The sequence below is a fragment of the Pygocentrus nattereri genome, chromosome 14 (assembly GCF_015220715.1).
Source record: "Pygocentrus nattereri isolate fPygNat1 chromosome 14, fPygNat1.pri, whole genome shotgun sequence".
In the NCBI taxonomy this organism is placed as follows: Eukaryota; Metazoa; Chordata; class Actinopteri; order Characiformes; family Serrasalmidae; genus Pygocentrus; species Pygocentrus nattereri.
Genome location: NC_051224.1, coordinates 34,201,279 through 34,226,691, shown reverse-complemented (window position 1 = coordinate 34,226,691; position 25,413 = coordinate 34,201,279). Strand labels below are relative to the sequence as shown.

The 25,413-nt window shown below is 40.0% G+C and overlaps 2 protein-coding genes across 3 annotated transcripts in view; both read right to left on the bottom strand.

The window, feature by feature from the left end:
- The window catches only part of nfkb1 (nuclear factor of kappa light polypeptide gene enhancer in B-cells 1), a 63,666-nt gene extending 59,963 nt beyond the window's left edge, over positions 1–3,703 (bottom strand). For both annotated transcript variants that reach the window (XM_017706261.2, XM_017706262.2), the window contains exons 1-2: positions 3,384–3,703; positions 569–609 (exon numbers count right to left, since the gene is read on the bottom strand). In XM_017706261.2, the coding sequence (XP_017561750.2) occupies positions 569–604 (36 nt within the window). In that variant the 5' untranslated portion in view covers positions 605–609; positions 3,384–3,703. The remainder of the gene's footprint in view (positions 1–568; positions 610–3,383) is intronic.
- Positions 3,704–8,140: 4,437 nt separating this feature from the next.
- On the bottom strand, positions 8,141–23,451 carry ube2d2l (ubiquitin-conjugating enzyme E2D 2 (UBC4/5 homolog, yeast), like). The gene is made up of 7 exons (XM_017706263.2): positions 22,798–23,451; positions 14,393–14,456; positions 13,636–13,667; positions 13,426–13,503; positions 12,934–13,039; positions 12,561–12,654; positions 8,141–9,065 (listed from the first exon to the last, which is right to left on the bottom strand). Exons 1-7 carry the CDS (start codon positions 22,819–22,821, stop codon positions 9,020–9,022), a joined length of 444 nt encoding a protein of 147 aa, XP_017561752.1. The 5' UTR covers positions 22,822–23,451; the 3' UTR covers positions 8,141–9,019.
- Between the last annotated feature and the right edge of the window lie 1,962 nt (positions 23,452–25,413).

Genomic DNA, 25,413 nt, shown 5'->3' with positions numbered 1-25,413 from the left:
ATAAACAGGATTTGCAATATGCTACATTTCGTCACTGGCTGGGCCCAGGCAGGCGCCAGCAAGCAGCAAAAAACAGAATCGCAGGTCATAAGATGAGACTGGGGTTGTAGAAATGATCAAAACTGCAGTCACGTTGTTTTTTTTTTTTTCCTGAGCTCTCTGCATGCAGGCCATGCCCCAGGATCTCGAGCTCGACTACTCTTTGATGTCGAGCTGAAGGTAAGCTAGCTTCAACCACAAGAGGCAGAAGAAGAAAAATGCAAACCTTGGCAGCTTTCTAAGAGATGCTTCCTGTGCGATGAGGCTATTATTCTCACCATCAGACTTTTTAAATGTGATATATGTACTACTTCAGTGATCTCTGATGCAAATACTCCTGCTGGCCATTCACATGCAATGAATTACATGCAAAGTGCATACCAGCCTAAAGCCCTGCAGAGTAAAAGAGCTTCCATTCTAAAAAGTACTACATTCACGATCTAAAAACAAGCACCTTTACAAAAGCACTTTTTCTACTAGTGGTTAATACTGTACAATATCATGCACAGTCTACAGATTTAGCTCCCACCTCTTGATGTGCAAGATAATGATCCTCTTCCGTCATGGTTCCTGTCAAAGGAAAAAGAAAGCATGATTCTACTTCTTAGGGCTGCATGGTAATGCTAGCAGATTACAGGAGTGGTGGATTACTTATTATTTAATATATATAAGAGCATATTAATACAGAATTTGGCTGACATCTCCCTTTTTACATATTAAGCCATACATATTATAGTGTAAGCCATAACTGAAAGGCTTCAAGGGGAATTCCACCTTTGCATCTAAAATGTATGCATAATTAAATCATTGGGAAGTAAAGAAAGTGGGTTAGAGTGGTTGGACATGAAATGTTCCTCTCTGGAGAAACTTACAGCAGTGATGATAGGAACCAGACGTCTAAAGAGTTGAACTGCCACTGCAGGCTCCCTCACAAAAAGTCATGAACATGATGTCTGATGCCTGCGACACTGTCCCACAACAGAGTGAGACAAAGTTCTGGCCTTAAACGTACTTTGATAAAATACATGCATGGTGGAGGGGTACATGCAGGGCATTGTAAGGGGTACATGCAGGGCAAAATACTGCCCAAAGACCCCAGATTCATCACTATTTTACTGTTATCAGTAACTTACCAATAAAACGGCTATATCTATGCTGTAAACCTTGTAAACCTGGTTCCTATCACCATCACTGTAATGAAATCCAAGCAGGTAAGTTTATCTACAGTGAACCATTTCACGTGAAACCGCTTTGAGTGACTTTGAGTGATTAAGCAACGCAGAAATTTTGGTGGAATTCCCCTTTAAGTACAGAAGTGGTTCACAGTGATTTGAAAGGGTTAAACATGAGGGCAAACGCAGTGGCTAAACATCTAACTGCATTTCATAAAGCACAGCTTAAACCAACGCTGGTTTACTGCACGACAGCTTCTGGTTTGAATGTTTCCGTTCCACCTTAAATGGTGCAGCAGTTCCATTCAGAGGGGCCAGAATGGAACTGCTGCACCATTTAAGGTGGAACGGGAAAATTACAACAAGAAGCTGGCGAATAAGCTGACTTCAGCTTCGTGTTTACCGCCGTGTACACGGGATAAACTCTGCTTTTTCACACTTATTTAGGCTGATATGACCCTTCATTTACTTTTACTCACCCGCCAAGTTTGGCTGAAGTGTCTAGACCCTAAAAACACACGTCCAAGGTCTCGAGCTCACTGAGCCAATGTTAGCCTGCTATGCTAAAAAGTAGGAAGTGGCGCTGCTAACAAATTTAACTTCATTTTTTTGAAGATTGTGATCACTGTACCCCACAGAAATACCGCGCTGTCGCTTAGAAAATGTCTTTAAGACACTCCCACTCATTTTATGTGCTTCAGTAATGCTAACATTTTGCTATTTCACAGTATTTTCATATTATACAGTCACTACAAATGGGTCACACAAGGGCAGAAGAGATGGGTTTCTAAGTTCGGTCAGTGATACACAGCCCTGGAAATTCACGAGGCTTTAGCTGGCTTCCTTTTCGTCGGCTTCTTGTTCGAATTCTCCCGTTCCACCTTAAATTGTACAGTATTTGCATTCTGTATCAGTTAGCAGACCGTAACTGCCGCACTATTTAAAGTGGAACGGGAAAATTGGAACAAGAAGCTGGCGAATTACATTCTGTAATAGTTCCAGATTGTAACTCCTGCACCATTTAAGGTGGAACGGCAAAATCCGAATAAGACGCTGACTAACTTCACTGGAAATTTGAGTTTTCTCACGATTTTTGTAGCTTGGACATTTAGTGGAGGGAATAAAATGACCCACCCATGCCAAGATTTAGTTATGTAAACCTGCTCTGTGTCCTGACCTGCTTCTCTCAGGTCCACCGAAAGAGCCCTGATGGGACCACAACTTCAGAAACTCCAGCGACACATTAAAGGGGAATTCCAGTCATTTTTCAAACCTTCTGAATAATTCCGTCTTTGAGATGTGAACAAAGTCATGCAGAAAGTTTTGATGTGGAACACTTGTTTGGAGAGAACTATACTGACTCCAATTTCTTTACAGTGGTGGTGATGGTAACCAGGCATCACAAAGCCTTCAACGCAAACATAACCACTTTATTCACTTTCCTAAACCGTTTTTTTTTCTCAACCCTGGTCCTGGAGGCCCACTGCCCTGCACTTTTTAGTGTTTTCCCTGCTCCCAGCACACCTGATCCAACTGATTAACACCCCATTATTGAGGTAAAGTGGGTGTGTTAAAGCAGAAGAAGCACTGAAGCGTGCAGGACAGTAGGCCTCCAGGACCAGGGCTGAGAAGCACTGCACTAAACGACCCGTTACCCTTAAAAATAGTAGACAAAATAGGTTTATTTGCCTACTATGTTGCCAATGTACCACATACATACCAGTCATCAATTTCTGTTAAAAATAAATATGTTTTACACCTAAAAATGTAGAGTAACAGCGTTATAGTTTAGTGAATAAGGTTTTAAACACCTCGGAAGTCTGGTTCCTCTCACCAACACTGTGAGCGATTCTGACACGGTAAGTTTATAGACTCACTTTCATTACTCGGAATGACTTTGTTTACCCCGCGAATTACCCAAAAGTTCTGGGAATTCTGACAAATTGATGGAATTTCCCTTTAAAGTCTGTTTTTCAGTAGCAGTCGTCTGAAATGACGCCCCGCGCTGGGGCTCAGTGGGGCCACATCTCCTACTGTTCAGCGCCTAAGGCGAGTTTTTCCGAATAAATAAAGTGTCGATAGTCGGTGCTGTTAAATAACCGCAACACTGACCTTTGCAAACAGTAGCAAAACAGCCCGGCGGCTAAAATAAAGCAAGTCTGGTCCGCTTACCTTCACCGATAACTGTCCGCTATACAGGATCAACATCAATGTGCGCTGTCAGTCCGAGAGAGAGGTCACAATGACTGTCTTATTCAGTTGAAGGCGCCATGTACTCTATTAGACCGTGTGCTGATTGCGGAGACAGCGCTCAAGCCTCAACGCGTCCTCCTCATTAGACGAGCATAGAGCTCCGGCTCCGGCCCCGGCGGCGTTTGGATTGAAAATCAGCCCGATCGGAGGTGATAACGGTTTATTGATCACCGCTGGGAGCCCCGATCGATGTGTTTGTATAGAAAGTTCACTTCCTTACTGGAAATTCCCTGTGACGTAACACAAGGCAGCTTCTCCCCTTGACTGGACGCCATCTGGTGGCCAGTGCTGGTAATAACACTTTAGCGCTTACTTAAAGGGAAACTAAAAAAAATCTATAATCAAATGCCTGAGATGTAAAGCCATTCAGAGTGATTTGATGTGACATGCCCCGTTCTAGAGAGTCAGAATTGTTCACAGTGACGGTGATAGGAACCAGACATCTGAAGTATTTAATGCCTCTAAAAAGCTTCTTCACTGAGAGTTATTACATCAAACAGTAGGATATATGCTGCCTGATGTCTGACACATTGATTTTTCTTTTGTGGTAGAATTGCATGTAAAATGTATTTGAATTCATTTATTTTAATTTTTTCATGGTGGGGGCGGTACATGAGTGTTTTAAGGCAAAATAGTCCCAGACTCAAACATTTCATGAAGTAGCATAAAGAAAATCAGTTTTAGGGGTCAGTGAATGGATCTATAATATCACAAAGAATAAATAATAATAATAAAAAACTAAAAATGAAATGGCAAGTAAAAATGTGCACAAAAATGACCCCCCGCCCCATGTTAAACTACCATCACCTTTGCATTAAAGAACCCATATCACTGAAAACTGAATTTTACTTGCTTTTTTGAAATAAGAGTTTGGCGTCATATGTAAACACAGCCGAAGTTTAAAACGTACTGTTCGTTCTCAAGGCCATACAGTCCGTGAATGAGCCTCCTAAAATGGCTCATTTGTGATGTCATAAAAGCCAAGACATCTGCATTACATCAGCCCCTTTGGCCTGTAGTAGTTCAGTCTCACCCATTTGAAGTGAGGTTATAAGGAGTGTATAAAGTGTGTATAAAGACTGCTTTTTCAATTGGAGTCACAATTGAGGGCAGCCAATCAGAAGAGAGATCAATCATAACCTAAAATCTAGTATAAAGCTTTTCCAGAAGAGTAGAGGCTGTTACTGCAGCAAATGGGGACAAACTACCTATTGATAACATTAATTTCAGTATAAATGGTGTCAACAAACTCATGTAATATGTAAATATATACACACACACATCTATATATATATACATATATAAAATCTCTCTCTCTCTCTCTCTCTCTCTCTCTCTCTCTCTCTCTCTCTCTATATATATATATATATATGTGTGTGTGTGTGTGTGTGTGTGTGTGTGTGTGTGTGTGTGTGTGTGTGTATGGTGTTAGTGTGGGCCGGTGTGTCTAGTCAATACAGAACTGCCCTACACTTTGTGAATGGTACAGTGACCCAGTGGCCCAAACTACTGAATAACATCATTAATCCAGTCATTGTGCTTCTGCATGAATAACACAGGCCTAACTTCATCTTCATGGACGACGATGCTCCAGCTCATTGAGGTCGCATCATTATTGAACGGCTGCTGGAGACTGGGGTACCTGAAATGGAGTGGCACTTTCTCCAGCCCTGAATCCCATAGAAACTCTGTACCCCAGAACCTCAATGACCTGAGGGCTGCCCTTCAAGAAGAGTGGTGTGCCATGCCTCAGCAGACAATGAGTCGACTTGTGAACAGCATGAGACGTCGTTGTCATGCCATAATTGATGCTCAAGGACACATGACAAATTATTGAGACATTGAGATTTTTTGTTGGGGTAACGTTACACCCACCACTGTTGTTTTACTTAAGTATTACCATTTCGGGCGACTTTTTAATTTCACTCCACTACATTTCAAAGTCAAAACACTCATGTTGATTGTAGACCATGTTCAATGGGGTGTTCTAGCCTAAAACTAGCATTTAATACGTTGTTTATACTATGCCGTATACTGCACTGCATCCCACCGTCTTCAGTACCCAGCCACCACAATCACTGGGAACCACAATCACTGGGAATAGTCCAGTAGCTACTGATCTAAAGCTTAGTGCTGTTAGTGACACAGCACTAACTTCAACTGGTTTTCAAACATTTTAGTGTTGAAGGAAAAATTTAGCATGCAAGCGAAAAAGGGAAAAACAACTCACCCTCAAGGATTCACCCCGAAGCACTTGAAGTCTTTCAAAAATGTACTTCCACCTTCGAAAAGCATCATCAAAAGGGGGCGATTTCTAGTCTTTAAAGCAGGTAATCTCAATTTAGAGATGACCGCTGAAGCTGTAACACACCTGTAACAACAGTACAACTTTTTATTTAGGCCGCAGTGTCCCTTTAAGTTCTTTACAACAAAGGGGAAAAATATCCCAACTTGGTTTCCAGCCTCTGAGAGAAACACATTGGTTGTATTCACATTTTTTACCTTTGTATTGACTTTAATGGTCTGCACACTTTGTCTTTTATTACATGCTAGTTTTATATGTGTGTGTGTAGCAGGATCCCCATTTACAACATGCGGTGTAGTTTTCATTGCTAAACACTTTGCAGTTGATTTAACCACCATATAAGATGAATCTAATCTAATCTAATCTAATATAAATCATCTAAATGTTGTGTAGTTATGTATGTACATGGCACCAAGTGGCCATATGGGGAGCTCTTACAAGGACAGGGCAACAGAGACTTGTTAAAAGATGAGGAAGATCACTGTGGTGGACTATTAATAGTCCAGCAGTTGTTGATGGTTCTCATCCTGTTGAGAGCTGTTGCTGTCTGACCCGTGGCGATTAAACTTGTTCACAGTTTCTGAGGTGCTGTTGCACGTTGGTTCACTGAGTTTGTGGCCTGACTGCAGCCTCATAACATAAATCTTCACTGGCGAATCCCCACTGTGGCATTTAGTCCGAGACCAAGCCTAATACTTGGCTGTTGGAGGTGATCCTGGAGTGTTTACAACGTCCTTCAAACGGAGACCGTGCTCTTAGAAGGAATAACGATAAAAGCATGGGAGATAAAAGCTGCTGTGGAGAAATGTAAACATCTGTTACATTCCGTTTTTTGGTTCATCCCGTCTTATTGTCCTGGTTAAGGTATTCATTGTTCAGCATCAGGAAAAAGGTCAAAAAGCTCCAGGAACTAAATATAATATCAAAAATATTTCAGTATTTAGTGTCCACGCTGTCTTTTTTCTTTGTTTACAGCTTTTCATTTCAGGAGATCTTTTTTTTAAAGATATTTTCCCCAAGATGTTCAGTCGTAGAAGTTGGTCACATTTTCTGCTTCTCATAATCCAAACAATCCCACACTTTGTTACGTTGAGGTTTGGATTCTGGGGTGGACAGTCCATTGTTCTGGGAACAATTTTTTGTCCTTTTCTCAGTGAGGGCTTCTTGACAGCTACACATCCTTTCAGACCCCCAGCATTGCCTTCTCACAGTGGAAGTGTTTGTTTTTGTGTATTTCATGACAAAAAAAGAACAAAATGGAAAAATAAAGCAGACATTTCATGTCTAGTTCAATGAACACCATTTCTCAAGCTCTTTTGTATGCAGACAAAGGTGTGTTAAATCAGATGTTAATGTAAATTATAAGAGAATTGTATTATATTAAAATTTTATACAACATGTTGGAAGTTTCCTTGTGTTAAAAGATTGGATAATCAAAATAGTTTTATTCATTGTATCCAGGAAAGATGCTATCGTCCAAACGTTTGAAAATCACTTATGTTAACAAACATTAATTATAATACATTATACAGTGTAGATTAAAACAAACTAGACAGCAAACTGAATTTATCTTACTTTTTACTCCACTACATTATGCGAACGTGTCGTTCCTTTTGGTTTGTATGAAAACATAACGTCACAATGAAAGAAGTGTGAAGCAAGAGCACCAATCAGGGCACAGCGGTCACTTTGTCTGGAGCTTGTTTAGACCTGTTGGTCATACCGACCCAGTGCAGCACATATGCAGTCGTGACTGACGCGGCTTTTTCTGAATTTATACAAACACCATTTCATTTTATAGTAAATTAGTTTGGGCTGGTTTATGTTTATGAACAGAGGCCTACAGATCAACATAGTAAAGGAAAACTCTTGTTATCCTGAGTTTAAAGTTTTTATTAAACTTAAAAGTTGCAAACAAATCTTGAACCAAACTTTGCTTCTTTGCAACAGGTTATTTCAGAGCCACTCTGTTGTACCTTCAGTGTTTTGTGCTTTATGATAATTTTAATAGACGCCAGCGTCTTAATAATTAATGACGTTCTATTGAAAGACTGGTTTACGAGGAGAGACACTGGAGTATTTTCACCTAGAATAAGTTCATGAATCAAGAGTCTTCTTACAATGATAACAGGACATTAGAAACAATCTTTTAATACTTTTACTTTTGATACTTAAGTACATTTGAAAGCAAATATTTTAGTACTTTTACTCAAGTGGAGGTCTAAAGGGAGGAACTTTACTTTTACTGGAGTAATATTATACCTTGGGTGTCTCTACTTCAACTCAAGTACATGATGTGTGTACTTTGTCCAACACTGTATGCACCACAACATAAAACTAATGCAGAACATACCACACATAGGCCGAGCACTAATTTTACGAACTTTATTGAGAAAACAAAAATCAACAGCTAGTAGAGCTATTAGTTGACCGGTCATCCATCAAGAGCTTCGAATCATATATTCAGTGCAACAGGCAAACAGTGTGGAGGAAGACAGACCAACTAATAGCTCCTAGTTCTATAAACAACAGGAAAAAAAAAACAAAAAATGAAAACAGCCAGGAAAAAGGAGTAACAAAATAAAGTTTTCAAACTCCGTTAAGTGGACACGTGTGTTTGCTTAACACTGTTGGCAAATCGCCATTTTCAGCAGATCACCGATTTACTGTTATTTTCCTATGAACATGCATAAAATAGATCTTATGTTCTTCATAACTGCTGATGGGACTGTCATGGGACTAATTCTGTCCATCCAAACAGTCAGTTATAAGCAAGAGTATTATTTTTCACAGACCGTATCATTGCTATCGTAAAAGCTTATAAAAAATGTGAAGGCCAACCCAGCAACAGATCGCTCACGTAGGACCACCGTTGAATGTACTTCTTTATTTTTTTATTTTCTTGATAGCACCTCCAGTATGTGGCGTGAGTTAAAAGCAGTTGATGCTCTATTTATTTGCTTTATTTATTTATTTTTTTAAACCTCAATACAAAGTGGCTGGGGTCCTTGAGTTTAATACATGCTTCATAGTTCAGACCCAAGGGCTTCTTGTTAATGATGAATAAAACGTGATCTCGCTATGACATCCCCCTTCTTTGCAGCATGTGAAAAATTTTAAAAGGGACAGAAAACAACTGAGCAAAAAACTAGTTTGGTCAGGGAGGGGGTGGGGGTGGGGGTACCCAGTTATTGATGGTATTTCTTTCCAGCTATAATGCAGTTTTGTTGGGGTGATATTTCTTCGGGTATCACATGGCATACTTTTGAGTCCATTCCCGAGCTATTCTGTTGTACCTGGAAATGAGGGAGAGAGAGAGAGAGAGAGAGAGAGAGAGAGAGAGAGAGAGAGAGAGAGAGAGAGAGAGAGAGACAGAGAGAGAGACAGAGACAGAGAGAGAGAGAGAGAGAGAGACAGAGAGACAGAGAGAGAGAGAGACAGAGAGACAGAGAGAGAGAGAGAGAGAGAGAGAGAGAGAGAGAGAGAGAGAGAGAGAGAGAGAGAGAGAGAGAGAGAGAGAGAGAGAGAGAGAGAGAGAGAGAGAGAGAGAGAGAGAGAGAGAGAGAGAATTAACAGTGGTGCAGAGGACTGCTAATGAAATGGCAATGTCGCATGCTGGGCAAGCAAGCACGGCTCTGCCAACTGTGCTCAAGCCAACAAACACTGCAAAATAGCCAAGGTCAAAACTGAAAGCATCCTCATTCTTCGTTACCCAGCATACCCATTTCCGCTTACGCCCTGGCTACCTAAGTGCTACAAGACCATGCACATTTTTACAAAGTTAAGCAACCAAGATATCAGGTGTGGGAGTCACCACCACACGTTTCCACTGCAATTCGCAAAGATTTGTGATGAGTATCGTCATTAGGGCCTGACTGATATTACACACCAATTACCAATAAGATGAAAATAATTAAGCTACGTTCACATTACCAGGTTGAAGTGGAACAAATCAGATTTTTTGGCTTAATGTGACTCAGATCTGATGTTTTCAGGGCTGTTTGAACACGCAAATCTGATCTTCTCAAATCCGACCTGCGTCACTTTCATGTGTGGTCCTAGACGGTCCTAGTGGCCATGTGACCTTAATGTAAGGCTCAGATCGGAATTCATGCCCCCTAGTCCTATTATTAATATTGGCTACAGCCCCGCTTGGATTTTAAATCTCCCAATGATGGGGCAAAACCTTAGACTGGTGTGGCACTGTCCAATCTCAATGAGGCGCACTTTGTTTAAATCATACGATAAGAATTCAGGCTGAACTTGTGAATCTGACCAAACAGAGTCACTAAGTATAAATAAAATATATAAAATAAATAATAAATAAAATAAATAAATAATAAACAATATATTATTTAAGACATCTGTTAATTGTATTTAAGCACCATTTAACTAAAACTGTCCAGTGAGTTACGGCAGCATTAGCATCACGCCCAGACGTCTGATCAGCTTATTAATCATTCAAACTTGCTGGATGTTTAAGATGAACAACAAGTTTAAAACAAATCTGCACAAAGAAGAAATCATACTAATTTTTTAAAATACTTCATTCTGTACTACCTGGAAATTTAATACTGTATCTCAGTGACATCTTATACACTAAGAAATCAATGAGATTGTGTGTCCCATTAGTTTAGCTTAATACACAAACAATTCAATAACTCGATAATAAAATACAATACTTTTGTATGTACATTGTCTTGGTTGTAGGGAACTACATTTCAGTGATTGTGTCCAGATTTTGTCCCTGCTAAATAACAATGTAATAACAGAATTTCCTCTTAAACTCCACTCAACACAAATCAGGATATACATGAAATGTGTCAAAAACTCAAAGCATGCAATCATTTACAAAATATAAACTTTGTTTATAAAAGTGGTCAAATATCAGTTTAATATGTGTACCTGACTTTAGCCTGAAGAGGTTAGTGTGACTACAAACACGGATGGCTTCCCAGACCCATATTAGGTCTAAACCTAAACTAATTGGGATTTTTTTTATTTATAGTTAAACGCCATTGGCCTTTCAATTTAGTCCTAAAACTACAGTTTAAAAAAAGAAAAAAAAAAAAAAAAAGAAAAAAAAAAGTACTAAACTCATCATTGGGGTGGTACCCTCAAGGGTACATCTCAGTGCCTTTAGTCAGGGAACATAACTGGACTATAATCCATCACTTATTTAAGGTACACAGTTGGAGCTTAAAACCACTGTTGTACCTGTGAGGGTACATTTACACTGTTTGTATCTTGAATGAAAAAAAATGTACCTGCACAGAACCTTTATTTCTAACAGCACACACTTAATCCACGTCCAAGAAACCAGCTTTGAATTTCCTTTCAAACACACCTTCTCTTACGCAATAAGATCTTTCGCAATGCTTAGTCTTATTTCTAGACCATTTCTTTCTGGCCAGTCATACTTGAGGGAGGGAATGTTGGCCCAGCTCATCGTGAGACTATATCTGCAACTAGTGCAAAGTAATCAAATCGGAGCTTTGCCCTGGGCCTGAAGCATCAGTGTGCTTAAATGTGAATCAAGGCTGGTACGGCTGTATTGCTAAGAGTGAACCTATGACCACTCTTGCTCCAGGATGCTTTACTCAAACTCATTGCTTTTTTTTTTTAACCTCTTACTCTGCAGGGTATATGTTGGTTTGTCCATCTGCGTTTACATAACCAAATTGTCAGGCAAATTATTCAGTAACTGCATGAAATAAATAAAATTTTATTTATTTTTGTAAAAGCTCCCCTCACATTAACAGAACATGTTTTATGATCACACCCTGCCATATGCTTACAGAAGCGCTTTGTATTTTTTTATAAAAAATTATTTTTACAGAGCAGATCACTGAAGAGACGCCATCTGTTTAGTTTATATCCCAGATTTGTGGAAAAATGGGTCGACTTTCAGCAGACAAAAAAACTGAGTTCAGCTTCTTTTATTATAAGGGTTTAAAATTCCATCACCATCTATTTGACTGGAAAGAAGGGTTATAGCCTCACGACGCCCAGCTTCTGAATGTAGCTTATGAAATATGAAGGTTATGAAGAATATGACAAAGTGCGTTTCGGAACCACCAGTGGCCTCAAGCAGTTAAAGAGGCTAGATCATCATAATTTCCGAAACACTGAAAATAGCTTGTGCCAGCTAACTATGCTAACAGTTCTACTGCTTTTTGCTGTTGTGAGTGAATGGCTAGTCTTCTCCCTCCTTGTGATTGAACAAAAGGCCTGTTTTGCAACCCAGCATACTGATGCAACAACAGTTCAAAGTTCAAACCACTGCAACTAATACTAGATTGAGGAAAAGAATGGCATAATTATCGTTACCACCCAAGCCTGCTGTAGAGGCAATTTTATGGACATGGCCAACCCAGCCTTTGTCCACCGTTAGCTGTATGTGTCAGTGTTCTTTTTGAGTGAGCTAATCATAACAACTTTAGCTCTGTCTGGCTCAGTGAAGCTTGCTGATGCAGAAAGGGGGCACAGGCTTGGGACCTCCACACTAAAGAAGACCAGCAAAAGCCTGGTTGAGGCCCAGAAGTGAATGTGGAAAAAGCAAACAGGTCAGAGCCCACTGGGAAATGCCAGAGGTCAGCTAGCTCTTCCCTCCTACACAGATCTCCTATTTTTTTTTAACCTCCCAAAACTGCAGAGATTTTCTGAAAATACCAGTCAAATCCTCACAAGCTCATCAAAACACGCACCATTAGCAAAATGTAGTACAATACTGTTATTCCATGTTTACTCACTGTTGTTACTCAAGCCAAATCATCTGATGACATACTCACTTTTCATTGTCTGTTTTATATATGCGAGCTATCTCTGGAACTAGCGGGTCGTCTGGGTTGGGATCACATAACAGGGAGCAGATGGACAAGAGAACTGCAACAGAACATAGGTCATAATTCTTTATTATGAATTCTGAATACACAAGTATCAGTATGAACTGCTTTCTACCAGCAAAGGCTAAATAGGTACACACAGTGAGGTCATACATGTTTGTGTAATTTTCTTTATATTTATAAGATTATATTTGGTGACTGGAGGAACAGCAAAGTAAGAATTTCATTGTACAGTGTAACTGCATGTTCTACTGTGCATTTGACAATAAAACTCTTAAACTCTGATATAAGGTACAATCCAACAGAATTCTTGCCTTACCTTTAGAAATAGTTAATGCTGGTGACCACTGTGACCTTAGAATATCCAGACAGATGCTGCCATTACTGTTAATATTTGGGTGATAAATTCTTGTGGTGAATGCAACCTGCATGAAAAAGGTAGAGAACATATTGCCACTTAGAATCCAAAGAAAACCATGCATATTCTCATAAAATGTAGCACTGCAAATGTCATTAATCTTGACTGACATCATTTAATAAAGGATCACTCATGTGCTTTAAAACCAGTGAGGGAGAAAAGCTAACATTATGAGCAGTATAAGTATATAACTATTTCTGGGGCCTTTGTGTCCCAACAGTCAACCTGTTTACACAATGGACATGCATTACACAAACTCTGCCCAATTCTAAGTAGTAACCTCCATTATAAGACGGTCACTCTTGAGGTAAAGGCCCTGGGAAAAAGTGAAAAATCTCATGTTAATGAAATTCTGAAAACGGTTCCTTTAAAAGGCAGATGCTGGCTTCATACCTTAGGTGGTTTGAAAGGGTAGTCTGTAGGAAAATGAATGGTCAAGAAAAACACACCACCTTGATATGGACTGTCATTCTGTAAACCATACAAACATCAAGAGAAAGGTCAGCATGCTAAAACTGGACACATCAACACAGGTGCATTCATTGCTGTATGAAAATGATGAGCACTTCCGTCATGTGGATTCATGTACATTTGCATACTTACAGGTCCCATAATAGTTGCTTGCCAATGAAACACTGCAGGACAGAAAACAAGGGAGGGGGGGGGAGAGGGGGAGGGAGAGGGAGAGGGAGAGGGAGAGGGAGAGAGAGAGAGAGAGAGAGAGAGAGAGAGAGAGAGAGAGAGAGAGAGAGAGAGAGAGAGAGAGAGAGAGAGAGAGAAAGAAAGAAAGAAAGAAAGAAAAGATTAAGGTGAAATCCATCTTCTAATAAAATCAAAGCTGCATCTATTCATTTGATTACAAGTCAATTAAAAATCAATCATTTTGGTGTGAACATGCAAGAGAATACACAAACTCCACAAGGTACTGTTCAGATAAACTAAAAAATTTTTTTAAATTACAATTTAATTTAAAGCTTGTCCAGCCTAGCAAAAAAAAGAGCTTTAAAACACCACACTTGTGTGGGTCAATTCACATAATTCTCAAGTTGATCTAAGGAAGACAATGCATCCACACCCAGCCACCGCACTGGATGTGTGTGGATATTGCGTCACTTGAACTTTTAAATGTGTCAGCTGTTTCACTGCTGAATGCTGACAGATCTGCTCTCTTCATCAGATCCTTGCTACAGCAAGGTCTCATCATGAATCGTCCACCTCAGGAGCAGGATAACCTGATCTGATGACATCAGCACCAGGCAAGTGTCCATATTTGTGTTTAAAAGTGAACTCGCTGAAGGCGGACAGCAAACAGAGAACAGGATAAAGTAAATTCAGTTAAAGTGAAGAGAATGGCACTCACAGTCATCACCCACTGGTCCTGCAGAACACTGTGCTGGAGGGTCCCGACCCAGATCAGTCAGCTCCTGCACACACACAAGAACACACAAATGTTGTGTTACGATACATGTAACGTATGAGAAACAAAGATTTTCCAACCATAATCATAACACAGCAACCAAAAGCAAATGATTTTGCTCTGTATTTAATCCCCCCCCCCTCACTTTACACATTCAGCACAATTTTGTAGGTCATGTTTTGGTAGGATAACCTGGTTTTTTGTTTCTCTGGTTCTGTAAAACTGCTCTGAAATACACAGACAAAATTAATGGGCTGAAAAGCTAACCTCAAAGTCTGGAAAAAATGACCAAACAATCTCAATTTCAAAGCATGAAGAGATGCAGTCAGACACGTATGTTTATGTACTTCTTCTAATAAGGCTAGTCATCTGCTACACTGACGCAGCCAACTTTATTCTTTTGAGTTCTACCTGTAAAGCTATGGGCCAGGAAGAGGGGGAGAGTGTAAGAGGGACAGCAAGACAGGGATATAAAGAGATAGAATATCCTATATGGAGGACCAAAGCATTTCAGCCCTAATTCAACTCACCACCTAGCCTAATGTCACTTTGACTCCAGCAGATCAGAGAAACACCAACCCTGTAGTTCTTGAACCAGGCCGTTCTATCTTAAATAAACACGAACATCACAGAGGTTTTATAGACACCTTTGTAAATGTTTTAGAAAAGGACACCAAAGAACACTGAATGAAGCCAACAATGGGCTGGACGATTAATCAAATTTTATTTTCAAATTTGATTCTGGCTTTCCAACGACTCTGAAAACAGGTAGGCTAAATGATGCCTGCGCTGCAGTCTGTGTCACAATGATGCTCTAATTTTTTTTTTCCAGTGCAGGGGTCACAAGAGGGTGTGCTGGGTATCTAATACAGCTAGATTTCAAACTATAAAACTATTTAACAGCTGTAATGTAAACAAAAAAAATGGCTTCGTTAGCACTGGACGAAGCTGAAGTTAGTGTCTAATTTGCCAACGTACTTGAATTTTTTTATTCCACATTAAATGGCAGACTAGTTCTACTCAGACACCTCAGGAGAATTCGGATAAGAAACCAACTTCCCCCCGTCACAAATCGCCAAGCAAAACTAGAACAACGGAAAGCGAAGAACTCCAAGAAAGGCTGAAAGGCTGGCACAATCAATAACAATCGGTCATGTAAGGTTAACGTTTCTTGAATTTTTTCCACTTCCTGTAGTCCCAGTCTTGCTTGCTGTTGATTTCTGTTCAGTGAATGCGCGCCCAAGGGCGTGATTTGTGAAGGGGAATGTGAATTTGAGGGGGAACTGAAATGGATCCAACAATTCAGCCAAATGTCTCAGTTGCCCTCATGAGGAGAAAACACGAGGCACAGCAGCAACTTCTCCACACAGGATTCAAACAGTCCCCACGTGCCAATTGTGAACGAGCCAAACAAGTAACTCCACAGAGGGGTTTAGCTTCCAATAGCTAGTCCGTCACAGCGAGTCCAAGATTCTGGAGTTTATTGGAGTGATTGAGCCACGTTAGAAAACCTCCCTCATCCTCTCTCCCACTCATATAATAAGACACAAGACCTGGCTGTAAACGAACTTGAAACGCTCAGTTAGTTTAATATTGAAATGTAGTCCCCACATTTTTTTTGTTTACTTTTACTATTATGAGCCTTGATAAGACGTGTTTGCCAAAAGCACATGTGATATTCCAACCACTGATATTCTCTCTTGCACTTTTGAATTATTTTATCTTTAATAATTTATTCCAGGTCTAAAATAGCTACTTGTGCCAGGTATCTCTTCTCTTGAATTACAAATACATAAATAAATACATATGAAAATCATGTTAACATCGTTTTCTAATTCTGTATTAACACAGCAATACACATCATTTCATGAAATCTGCATACTGGACCCTACAAGAAAGGTAAAACCAAGTCAACCGCTTGGAAACACTTTGGTTTTAGGCAGTCAAACAAGGAACAGCAATATAACTAATTGTTCAATCATCTAAAATTCAGTCTGTTAAAGGTTTTTTGTATTTCAAGTTCCAAAAATGCATGACATTTTCAAAGTCAATGAGTGATCATGTTAAATAATCGTGATCAATACTGACCAAAATGAGCATGATTATGATTTTTGCCAAAATCAAGCATCCCTACCAAGAAGCAACATTAACTACTCAAAACAAAACTCAAAAATTCTCAAAATGATCTCAAACCAAGGAGAAAACGGAAAATTTGGTTTACAGAAACTCATGTGTAACTGTAATTGGTCAAAATGTTCACAGCACACAGCCTGAAGATTTTGACTGGCTTGAGGTCTCATTTGCATACTGCAGCTTTGTGAGATCAGTATTGCAAAAATAAATAACATTGTGCAACCTCATAAGTCAAGTTTCTAGGCCAAATACCAGACAAATCATGTACACTACATGTCCAAAATTTGTATACAGCTCATTCTGTTTCTTCTGCAATCAAAAGGTACTATATAAATATTAAACCCCACACCCCCTTTGCTGCAGTAACAGCCTCCCATCTTCTTTACACTAGATGTTGGAACATTGCTATGAGGATTTTATTACATTCATCTGCAAGAGCATCAGTGAGGTCAGGTATTGATGTTAAATGACTAGTTCTGACTCACAAAGGCCACTCAAACTCCTCCCAAACTCCTCCCTCCGTCATGCAAGAAAATGCAGTTCCTTTATACCCCTCTAGCCAATGCTTGGCACTGAACCTGAGGTCCTTTGGTTCATACAGTCACTGTCCAAAGAGAAACGATGCATTTTCAAAATGGTAAACTTACAGAATAGGGTCAAAAACGTTCTTAACTTAGAAAATAAATCAATGCAAAGAGATTTTATTCAAAGAAATTTTGGAGCATTTCTATTGGTCCATTCATCATGAAAATTTCACACAATGTAAAGAACAATGACACATTTAAATGATGTAAAAAAAAGTAAAAATCAGGAAAAAGGAAAAAAAAAACAACATACATATTTTTCTTTGGACAGCAATGATATGATCAACCAGAGTTGATGCTTTTCTATTGAGAGTGCAACTGATCATCTGTGTCAGCAATCGGTGCACCTTAAAGTATCCACTAATCAGAAAGGGGTGACAGGGTTTTTCTGGACACAAAGTGTCCCTGGTACGTTCTTACATCATGTCTAATGTTACATAGGAGTGAATTATTCTGTGCATCAGCTGAGAAGGATTTCACTCTTCAAAAGCAACTGCAAGCTGAACACTGGCAATGCAAAACCCTCCGCGTGTGCAAGGTAGAATGTGTGTATGCGCTGTACTTTCTCAGAAGCTACCGCAGCCACTTCTGAGAAAGCATGGTGAAGACATGGCGACACCCTTCTCTATCTTTCTTTCACTTTGCACACAAAAGAGAGAAGAGAAAGTGGCAGGAAGAGGACGCATGTCTGTGGTTGAAACGCCAAAACAAACCATGTTTCTGTAGAACTAACATGCCATAGAGAAAACATCTCACCACTTACTAGTGAACAACTCTCTGTGTAAGTAGACCTTCTCCGATTAAATCATTCATTTAGTCAGCAAAACAAAACCTATTTTACAGTGCATTTGTACCTACAGCTCAGTTCTTGGGATAATATCTACCAAAATAAAATGTATGGAGCTTCGTCACACCAGAGAATGTAAAGACATGCCACTACTTTTAAACTCTTTAAGAGAATATAATAGAATAATAATCATCATCATAATAAATGAGCTTATCAGTATGCAAATTTAGGGAAAGTCAGAGAAGTCAAAGTTGTGACTAGACCTGGGTGATAAGGCAACATAATCAGATATTGTTTATACCAATGGTAATTTACCATTAAACAGCTTGAAAAATACATTGGGAAACTGGGGTTCACATTTAAAAAGTATGCAGTATTAAGTATGCAGTGTGTGTGATTATATATATATATATATATATATATATATATATATATATATATATATATATATATATATATATATATATATGTGTGTGTCTTCTCTCTGATGGGCACTGCTAATGCTTTAAAACATTAGCTCACACCACAGCACAAAAACAATCTACATTGACAGAATTAGCATAGAGCAGCTGCATTAACTCTAACCTAAAGAGAAAGTTTCTCTCATCCTCGTCTACAGCTGGCATTTTCAGAAAAATGCCCAATACAACACACAGAAAGTTGTTCAATTTACACTTAAAACACTGAGTAATGGGGTCTTTAAAAGCACTGGTAGAATAATCTCCCCACTAGCTCTGCTGCATGTGATTTACTAAGTAAAATGTGCTGTACAGATTAAATGTCCCATTGGTAACGACAGAAAATGTTTTTTTTTTTTTATTGTGGAAAAATGAATGTGGCTTGGGAGATCACTTTTTACGCTATTAGCACACAAGCTGCGCAAATCAGCAGCAGAAGCTCATGAACGCAGATGTCTGCAGTAACATTTAGATGAAGTAGTTCTCAAAAGATGTGTTACCATACTGTTTAACATGTATTAAAGATTTTCACTACAGCCGTTGAGGAAATTTTTTTTTAAATAAATAAAGCGGAAAAAAAACAGAATATTATTTAACAGAATAAAAAAAAAAAGAGACTACAATAATAACATTAGCATATGTCAGTTTACCTAAAAGACTGGCTGCCTTTCTTTGCGTAAACTTCAAGCCACATGTGATCTACTGTGGCTTTCTATGGCCTTGATATGGCTTTAATTTAATGTAGTAATGATAAAATGCTACATGGCAGAAGTTGCAGAAGACGGCTTTGCATGCCCAAGATGTAAAGATATGTACATATAGAATGTTGAATTTCAGCATAGGCCCAGAACTCCCGCATCGGTCCATCCCAATACGAGTTTGCATAGCGTTTGTTTTTACATTTGATTCTTTTTTTCTGTTTTCAGAGAGAAAAACATGTCATGGGAGCGTATTGTGTTCATGATTCAGAAATGAAGGAGCTGCTGGGTGTACATGCTAAGGACTGGTGTCCTGTTTACAGAGAATTTCATGGCAAGTACGAACGCGTGCACCTTAAAGCACCGTTCAATGGCTGCCAGTGTGAATGACGCAAAGCTGAACATTATTGGTAAAAATTTCCTGGTAATGTCCCAGGTTTTATGTGTCAAAAGAGCTTAAAGGGCAAGAAAAGAGAAAGACATAGAAGAGAGAGAGAGAGAGGAACAGGGGAAAAATGAAAAACTAAACACATCCAGTGATGTACACATACCCTTGAGCTGTACAATGTTTTCTCTAGTCTTTCAAAGTCCTAACAGATTATAGAAGTCCTGACATCTCACACTGTGAGACTGGCTTCAGCAGATTTTTTTTGAGGCGACTGAAACATTAGGGATCCCACACTACTTAACTTTTAAGTTGCTGCTGGACCAGCCTGAACTCACACGTTCTCCAAATACTAGGCGATGCAAATAAACAAACCTTCTGGTCTGAAATGTAATCAGATTAGGAAAGTGTGGCAGCAATGATATATTAATATTACACATGTACAGTGAAAAAAAAAAACGCTGTATACATAATTACTACAATTTACAGCGACACGCATGTAAGCAGGGAAACACAAACTACCATTTAATCAAAGCCAGATGTTTACAGTCACTTCATACTTTCATATTCTCTTTAACACTTCAAAACACTGTCAAATGAGTTTGAGGTTTGGAACAAGGACGATAAGTCAATATTGTGGATATCGTTATGCTTGAGCTAAATGATGACAGTATTGGGAATCTGGGACAGATTTCTTCTATCGTGATGACCAGCAAGTCTGGGCTATGTAAATGTCAGAAAAATGCACTGTCCACTGTTTTCAGATGCAGAAAGTCACATTTGCATTTTCTTTTATTTGGAGTTCCATGTCCTGCGTCAGCCCTGAAATGCTGTCGGTCTTTAAAACACTCCTTTCAGCACTTCTCCTGTTTTTCTGTGCTGAGGCAAAAACATAACCCCTGCTTTTCACTAAGGGTGAAATTGCAATTTTAAAAATATGATTATTTTATACAAATCAAAGTTCAGCCCTGTTACTTTGGCCAAAAATGACTAGAAAAAATTTCACTTGTTCTGGCTTGAGTCTTAAATGCTGAACATACTAGGCAAGACTGTAAGGTAGTGTGGTTGTGTTTCATAAGTAATGTTGATAACTTGTTTTCCCGGATTTTGCGATTTTCTTTACGACTTTCATAGTTTGAATTTTGAGAAATCGGTTGAATTCCCCTTTAAAGCCTAACAATAATACTAGGCTGTGATAAAGGCAGCATATGAGCTAACTTAACACAACAAGCTGTAACCATTGTATTAACAAAAATGACTTAAAACCTACAGCATTAACTGTGAAACCACAGCAGTTTCTGAGTAAAAATACAAGCATGTTTATCCCCTCCTCCCCACAGTTCAATCAAAACAAGCTGTCGGGTTTGTTAGACATTCTTTAGAAGACAAACATTGACTTTAATACTGCCCATCACCACTGACCAGCTCCGTTCAAAACCATTTTCATTTCTTTACATCCAGAAATTATGCTTCCATCTAAGCCGAGAAGAAAGGATGCATAATCATTTAAAAGTATGACACAAATACAGCACACCAATATAGGGCAGGGATAACAGCAGCAGTGGCTATTTTTACGCCTGCATATCACTGATGGGGTATGGAAGAGAAAATGTCTGCACTCGAGAAAGCAAAAATAAGTGACTTGTGCAACAACAGGGTTTGTGTTTCCTGTATTGAGCCCCATCTGCAGCCTGCCGGACATGCTTGTCCAAGCCACTCAGCTCACCAGCACCGAAGAAAGAGCAATTAAATGTTACAGAATCAGCATTTGGCTTAACATAACCACACAGCCAAGGCTGTAACTCGACTACCCCGGACAGCGAAACGCCTTTAATGAATTCATATGTAAAGGGAAAAACTGTGCCGATGCCAAGTTCAACAATAGGCCGATTGTGCAACATCTCACATCTTCACACTACGGCGTCACTTATTGAAAAGCCTGTTCTGAGCAGCCATTCCTGAAGCTTTTAACATAGCAAACTGTTATCTTTCAGACAGATTGACAAGCTGTCAGAACAGGTTAAAACTCCAGATGTTTCGATACTCCTGATACACACAATTACCTGTCGGGCGATTATTCTGCCTCACCAAACTCCGAACAACTCTAAAGAGATGAATTTCCCAGCTTTTGTAACTAACAAAACGGTTGAATATGGTCTGTAAACGCTCTAAACATTTCAACATCCTCTCCTCAGGCCACACAGTCACACATACTGAAACTAAACTGCCCAGTTTTTACTCACTGTTTTGATGATGCCAAGAGCACCAAAGCATGTACATTACATTCCCTATTCAGCCCTTTCCTCAGTAGGCTTCTTACAAGTCATCAGTTGGTCCATCCACTTCAGCTTTCATGAACAGCATCAAAATCAGAGCCCCCGCAAGCATCATTTCATTAAGACAGACACTAACACCCAGCTCTTAGACTATCTGACATATAACTACAACAAAAGGTTCCTTGAACAAACAGAAGCTGCATCTAGAGCTGGCTAACTTTAGATCGAGGATCAGCCAAGAGTAGCCTTTTACAACTTACCACCAAAATATGAAACCGGCCTCTCGCGTCTGAAGCCTGCTACCCTTAACTCAACTGCATTTAGAAGAAAAAGCACTGGGACACACTGCGTTCATATCGTGTTTGCTAGCTGACTCATAATAACAACGAATAAAGAGAAGAAGTATTAAAACGTTTGCCATAGTCTTTCAGTGGGTTAGCAAGCTTACCGCTAGCGAACTAACGTTACGTTACCGACTGCAGCAGCGTTGCTAAGGTTAGTTGGCTAGCTAGGCTAGGCTAGCTAATTGAAAAACTGTTCTCTCAATTTTCAAACTCTGTCATCAAATATCCCAACTGACTCAAACGTGCTTTAAACGGCAACAGCTGTTCTAAACATTCCCAGCGTATTTAGCCACATTACATCAACTGCAAAATGCGTTTTATTGTACGTTACACTATAAATCTGCCTTTGCGTGCCTAACCTAGCCGGGTTATCTAACTATCGATTTCAGTTATTCTGCGACATTTAACGTTACAAACTAGTGTTAACTGAAACAGATAAAGAAAAATGAGCGAGCCATTTTATGACTTATTGGCCTAGTCAGACAATAAAAGCTCGCTGGCTGTAGATATTTCTGAAAAATACGCTAGCTTGCCTCTCACAAATACAACATGCTAACCTAGCTTTAGCTTCAAAAAACACAGATTAGCCGAGTTAGCCCGTTAACAAGTACACAGCTGTTCGAAGCGTGGGGGTCAGGCCTTCAGGCAAGATTGAGCTGTTAATCGAAATAAGAACAAATTACCTTGTGAATTCGTTTCAACGCCATTCTGTGTTTGTGCGGTCGCCGATAGTTCGGGGGAGTGTTGGCCGGAGAGCTGCTCTGCTGTGCCGGCTAGCTTAGCTTCTCGCTCGCTAGCCAAGCAATGCGGACAGTGAACTAAGCTAAGCTAAACTATCGGACTGAGCGCCAATCCGATTAAATGTATCCGGCTAACGATCAAGCCGAGGACAGCGACGGGTCGATCATAAAGAGACGCTCTTAATTAACCACGGTGAACCGCTCAATCGTCGCTAAATGTGCGCTGTTCGTGAAGAAACCGAAAGTTGGCAGGTCCGTCCGACCCCGGGCCGAGCGTCTGTGTGAATCTGCTCTCTCTCTCCCCACAAAATGTCTCCTCTTGGCGGAGCTACACACACCCAGACCACCAGCACCACCTCCCAACAGCGAGCGGGAGGAATAAAGTCTGTTCGTGCGGGATGGAAGTATAAAAGCTCATTCCCTCCAGGGAGAGGAGGAAAACGCTTCTCTGCTGGTTCTTACAGGAGTCCAAAGAGGCCGTGAGGCAGGTATAATTTTCTGGAGTTCGTGACTGAATTGTCTTGGGATGTCATGGTAACAACAAGTGTTTTCTCGAGATCTCAACGTAACATCTCTATGTTAATAAACACGAAAGGTAGGCTGTAGTGGTTCTTAAGGAGCCCTGCTGGTGACACCCGTGTGAACAAAAACAAGGCATGGCCACTCCGTATTGAGGCGTGGGAATGAGATCCTACTACGACAAAGGTGTGGGAACGAGATAATTATCTCGTGGCCACGTCTTAGTAAGGCAGATCATGCCTCGTTAAGCTGTGGTCAAGAGTCAGTCGTGGCCACACATTAGGATCTCGTCCCCATGGCCACAACTTTATCATCTCGTTGCCACGCCTTTCTAAGCCGTGGCCATGCATTGTTTTTGTTTATGAGGGGCATCACCAATGAGGCTGCATAGGTGCTTTTAGTTTCTTTTACTGGAACGTCTGTAAAGCTGATGCTTTCACTTTTGTATTCCACAAAATGTGTAAATGAACTACACACACACACACACACACACACACACACACACACACACACACTGTAGATATATTTCATACATATTGTCCATTTTATCATGCCCAATTACCATATACAAGTGATTTCAGTGGACATTAGATATAAGATTATGAATATGCATGAAAGAGTCAATTTAAAGAATAAGAGTAAAAAAAATCAGAGGTTTCTGAAACTGGAGTTCAAAAATGTATAAAAAAATACGGAGAAAAATGGGATGTTTAACAAGACCTGGTAGATCACCAACACTAAAGCTTTCGTCTTTGAGAGAGAGGAGAAAATCAAGCTCCACGGACATTTCTGTCCATCCTTCACTGTGAGAAAACAACTCAGCACTATGAGTCTGAGAGGATGTGGGGCTGCCAAGAAGCCCTTACTGAGAAAAGACAATAGAAAAAAAGCAGATAATCAAAGGTTATCTGGTGTTCTCAGAACAATGAACTGACCACCTCAGAGTCCAGACCTCAACATGTCTGTGTTTGAGATCACTTGAATCACACGAAACAGAAAAAGTTCAAAACGCAACCAACTTCTAAGACTGCCGTATCATTACAGCCTCCGCAGCTCCACTTACCGTAAGTGCACTTTGTAGTTCTACAGTTACAGACTGTAGTCCATCTGTTTCTCTGATACCATGTTAGCCCCCTTTTACCCTGTTCTTCAGTGGTCAGGACCCCCATGGACCCTCACAGAGCAGGTAGTATTTGGGTGGTGTATCATTCTCAGCACTGCAGTAACACTGGTGGGGGGGGTGTTAGTGTGTGTTGTGCTGGTGCGAGTGGATCAGATGTTTTTAAACACTGTGTCCACTCACTGTCCACTCTATTAGACAGTCCTACATTGTCAGTCCACTTTGTAGAGCGACAGTAGCTCATCTGCTGCTGCATAGTTTGTGTTGGTCAACCCCTTACCCTTCATTAGTGGTCACAGCATGCTCAGCACAGCTGTGTCCGATCCACTTATATGGCTGTGTATATATACAGCATCTCACAAAAGTCAGTACACCCCTCACATTTCTGCACATATTTTATTATTATATCTTTTCATGGGACAACATTATAGAAATGAAACTTGGATGTAACTTAGTCTAAAGCTTAGCAGTACAGATTTACTGTCTTCTGAAAAGAACTCAACACACAGCCATTAATGTCTAAATAGCTGGTAACACATATGAGCCCACCTCACAGTGAACGTGTCCAAATTGGGCTCAAAGTGTCAATATTTTGTGTGACCACCATTATTGTCTAGCACTGCCTTCACCCTCTTGGGCATGGAAGTCACCAGAGCTGCACAGGTTGCTACTGGAATCCTCTTCCACTCCTCCATGATGACATCACGGAGCTGGTGGATGTTAGACACCTTGCACTCCTCCTCCTTCCACTTGAGGATGCCCCACAGGTGCTCAATTGGGTTTATGTCTGGAGACATACTTGGCCAGTCCATCACCTTTACCTACAGCAAGGCAGTTGTCATCTCAGAGGTGTGTTTGGGGTCGTTATCATGTAGGAACACTGCCATGTGGCACAGTTTCCGAAGGGAGGGGATCATACT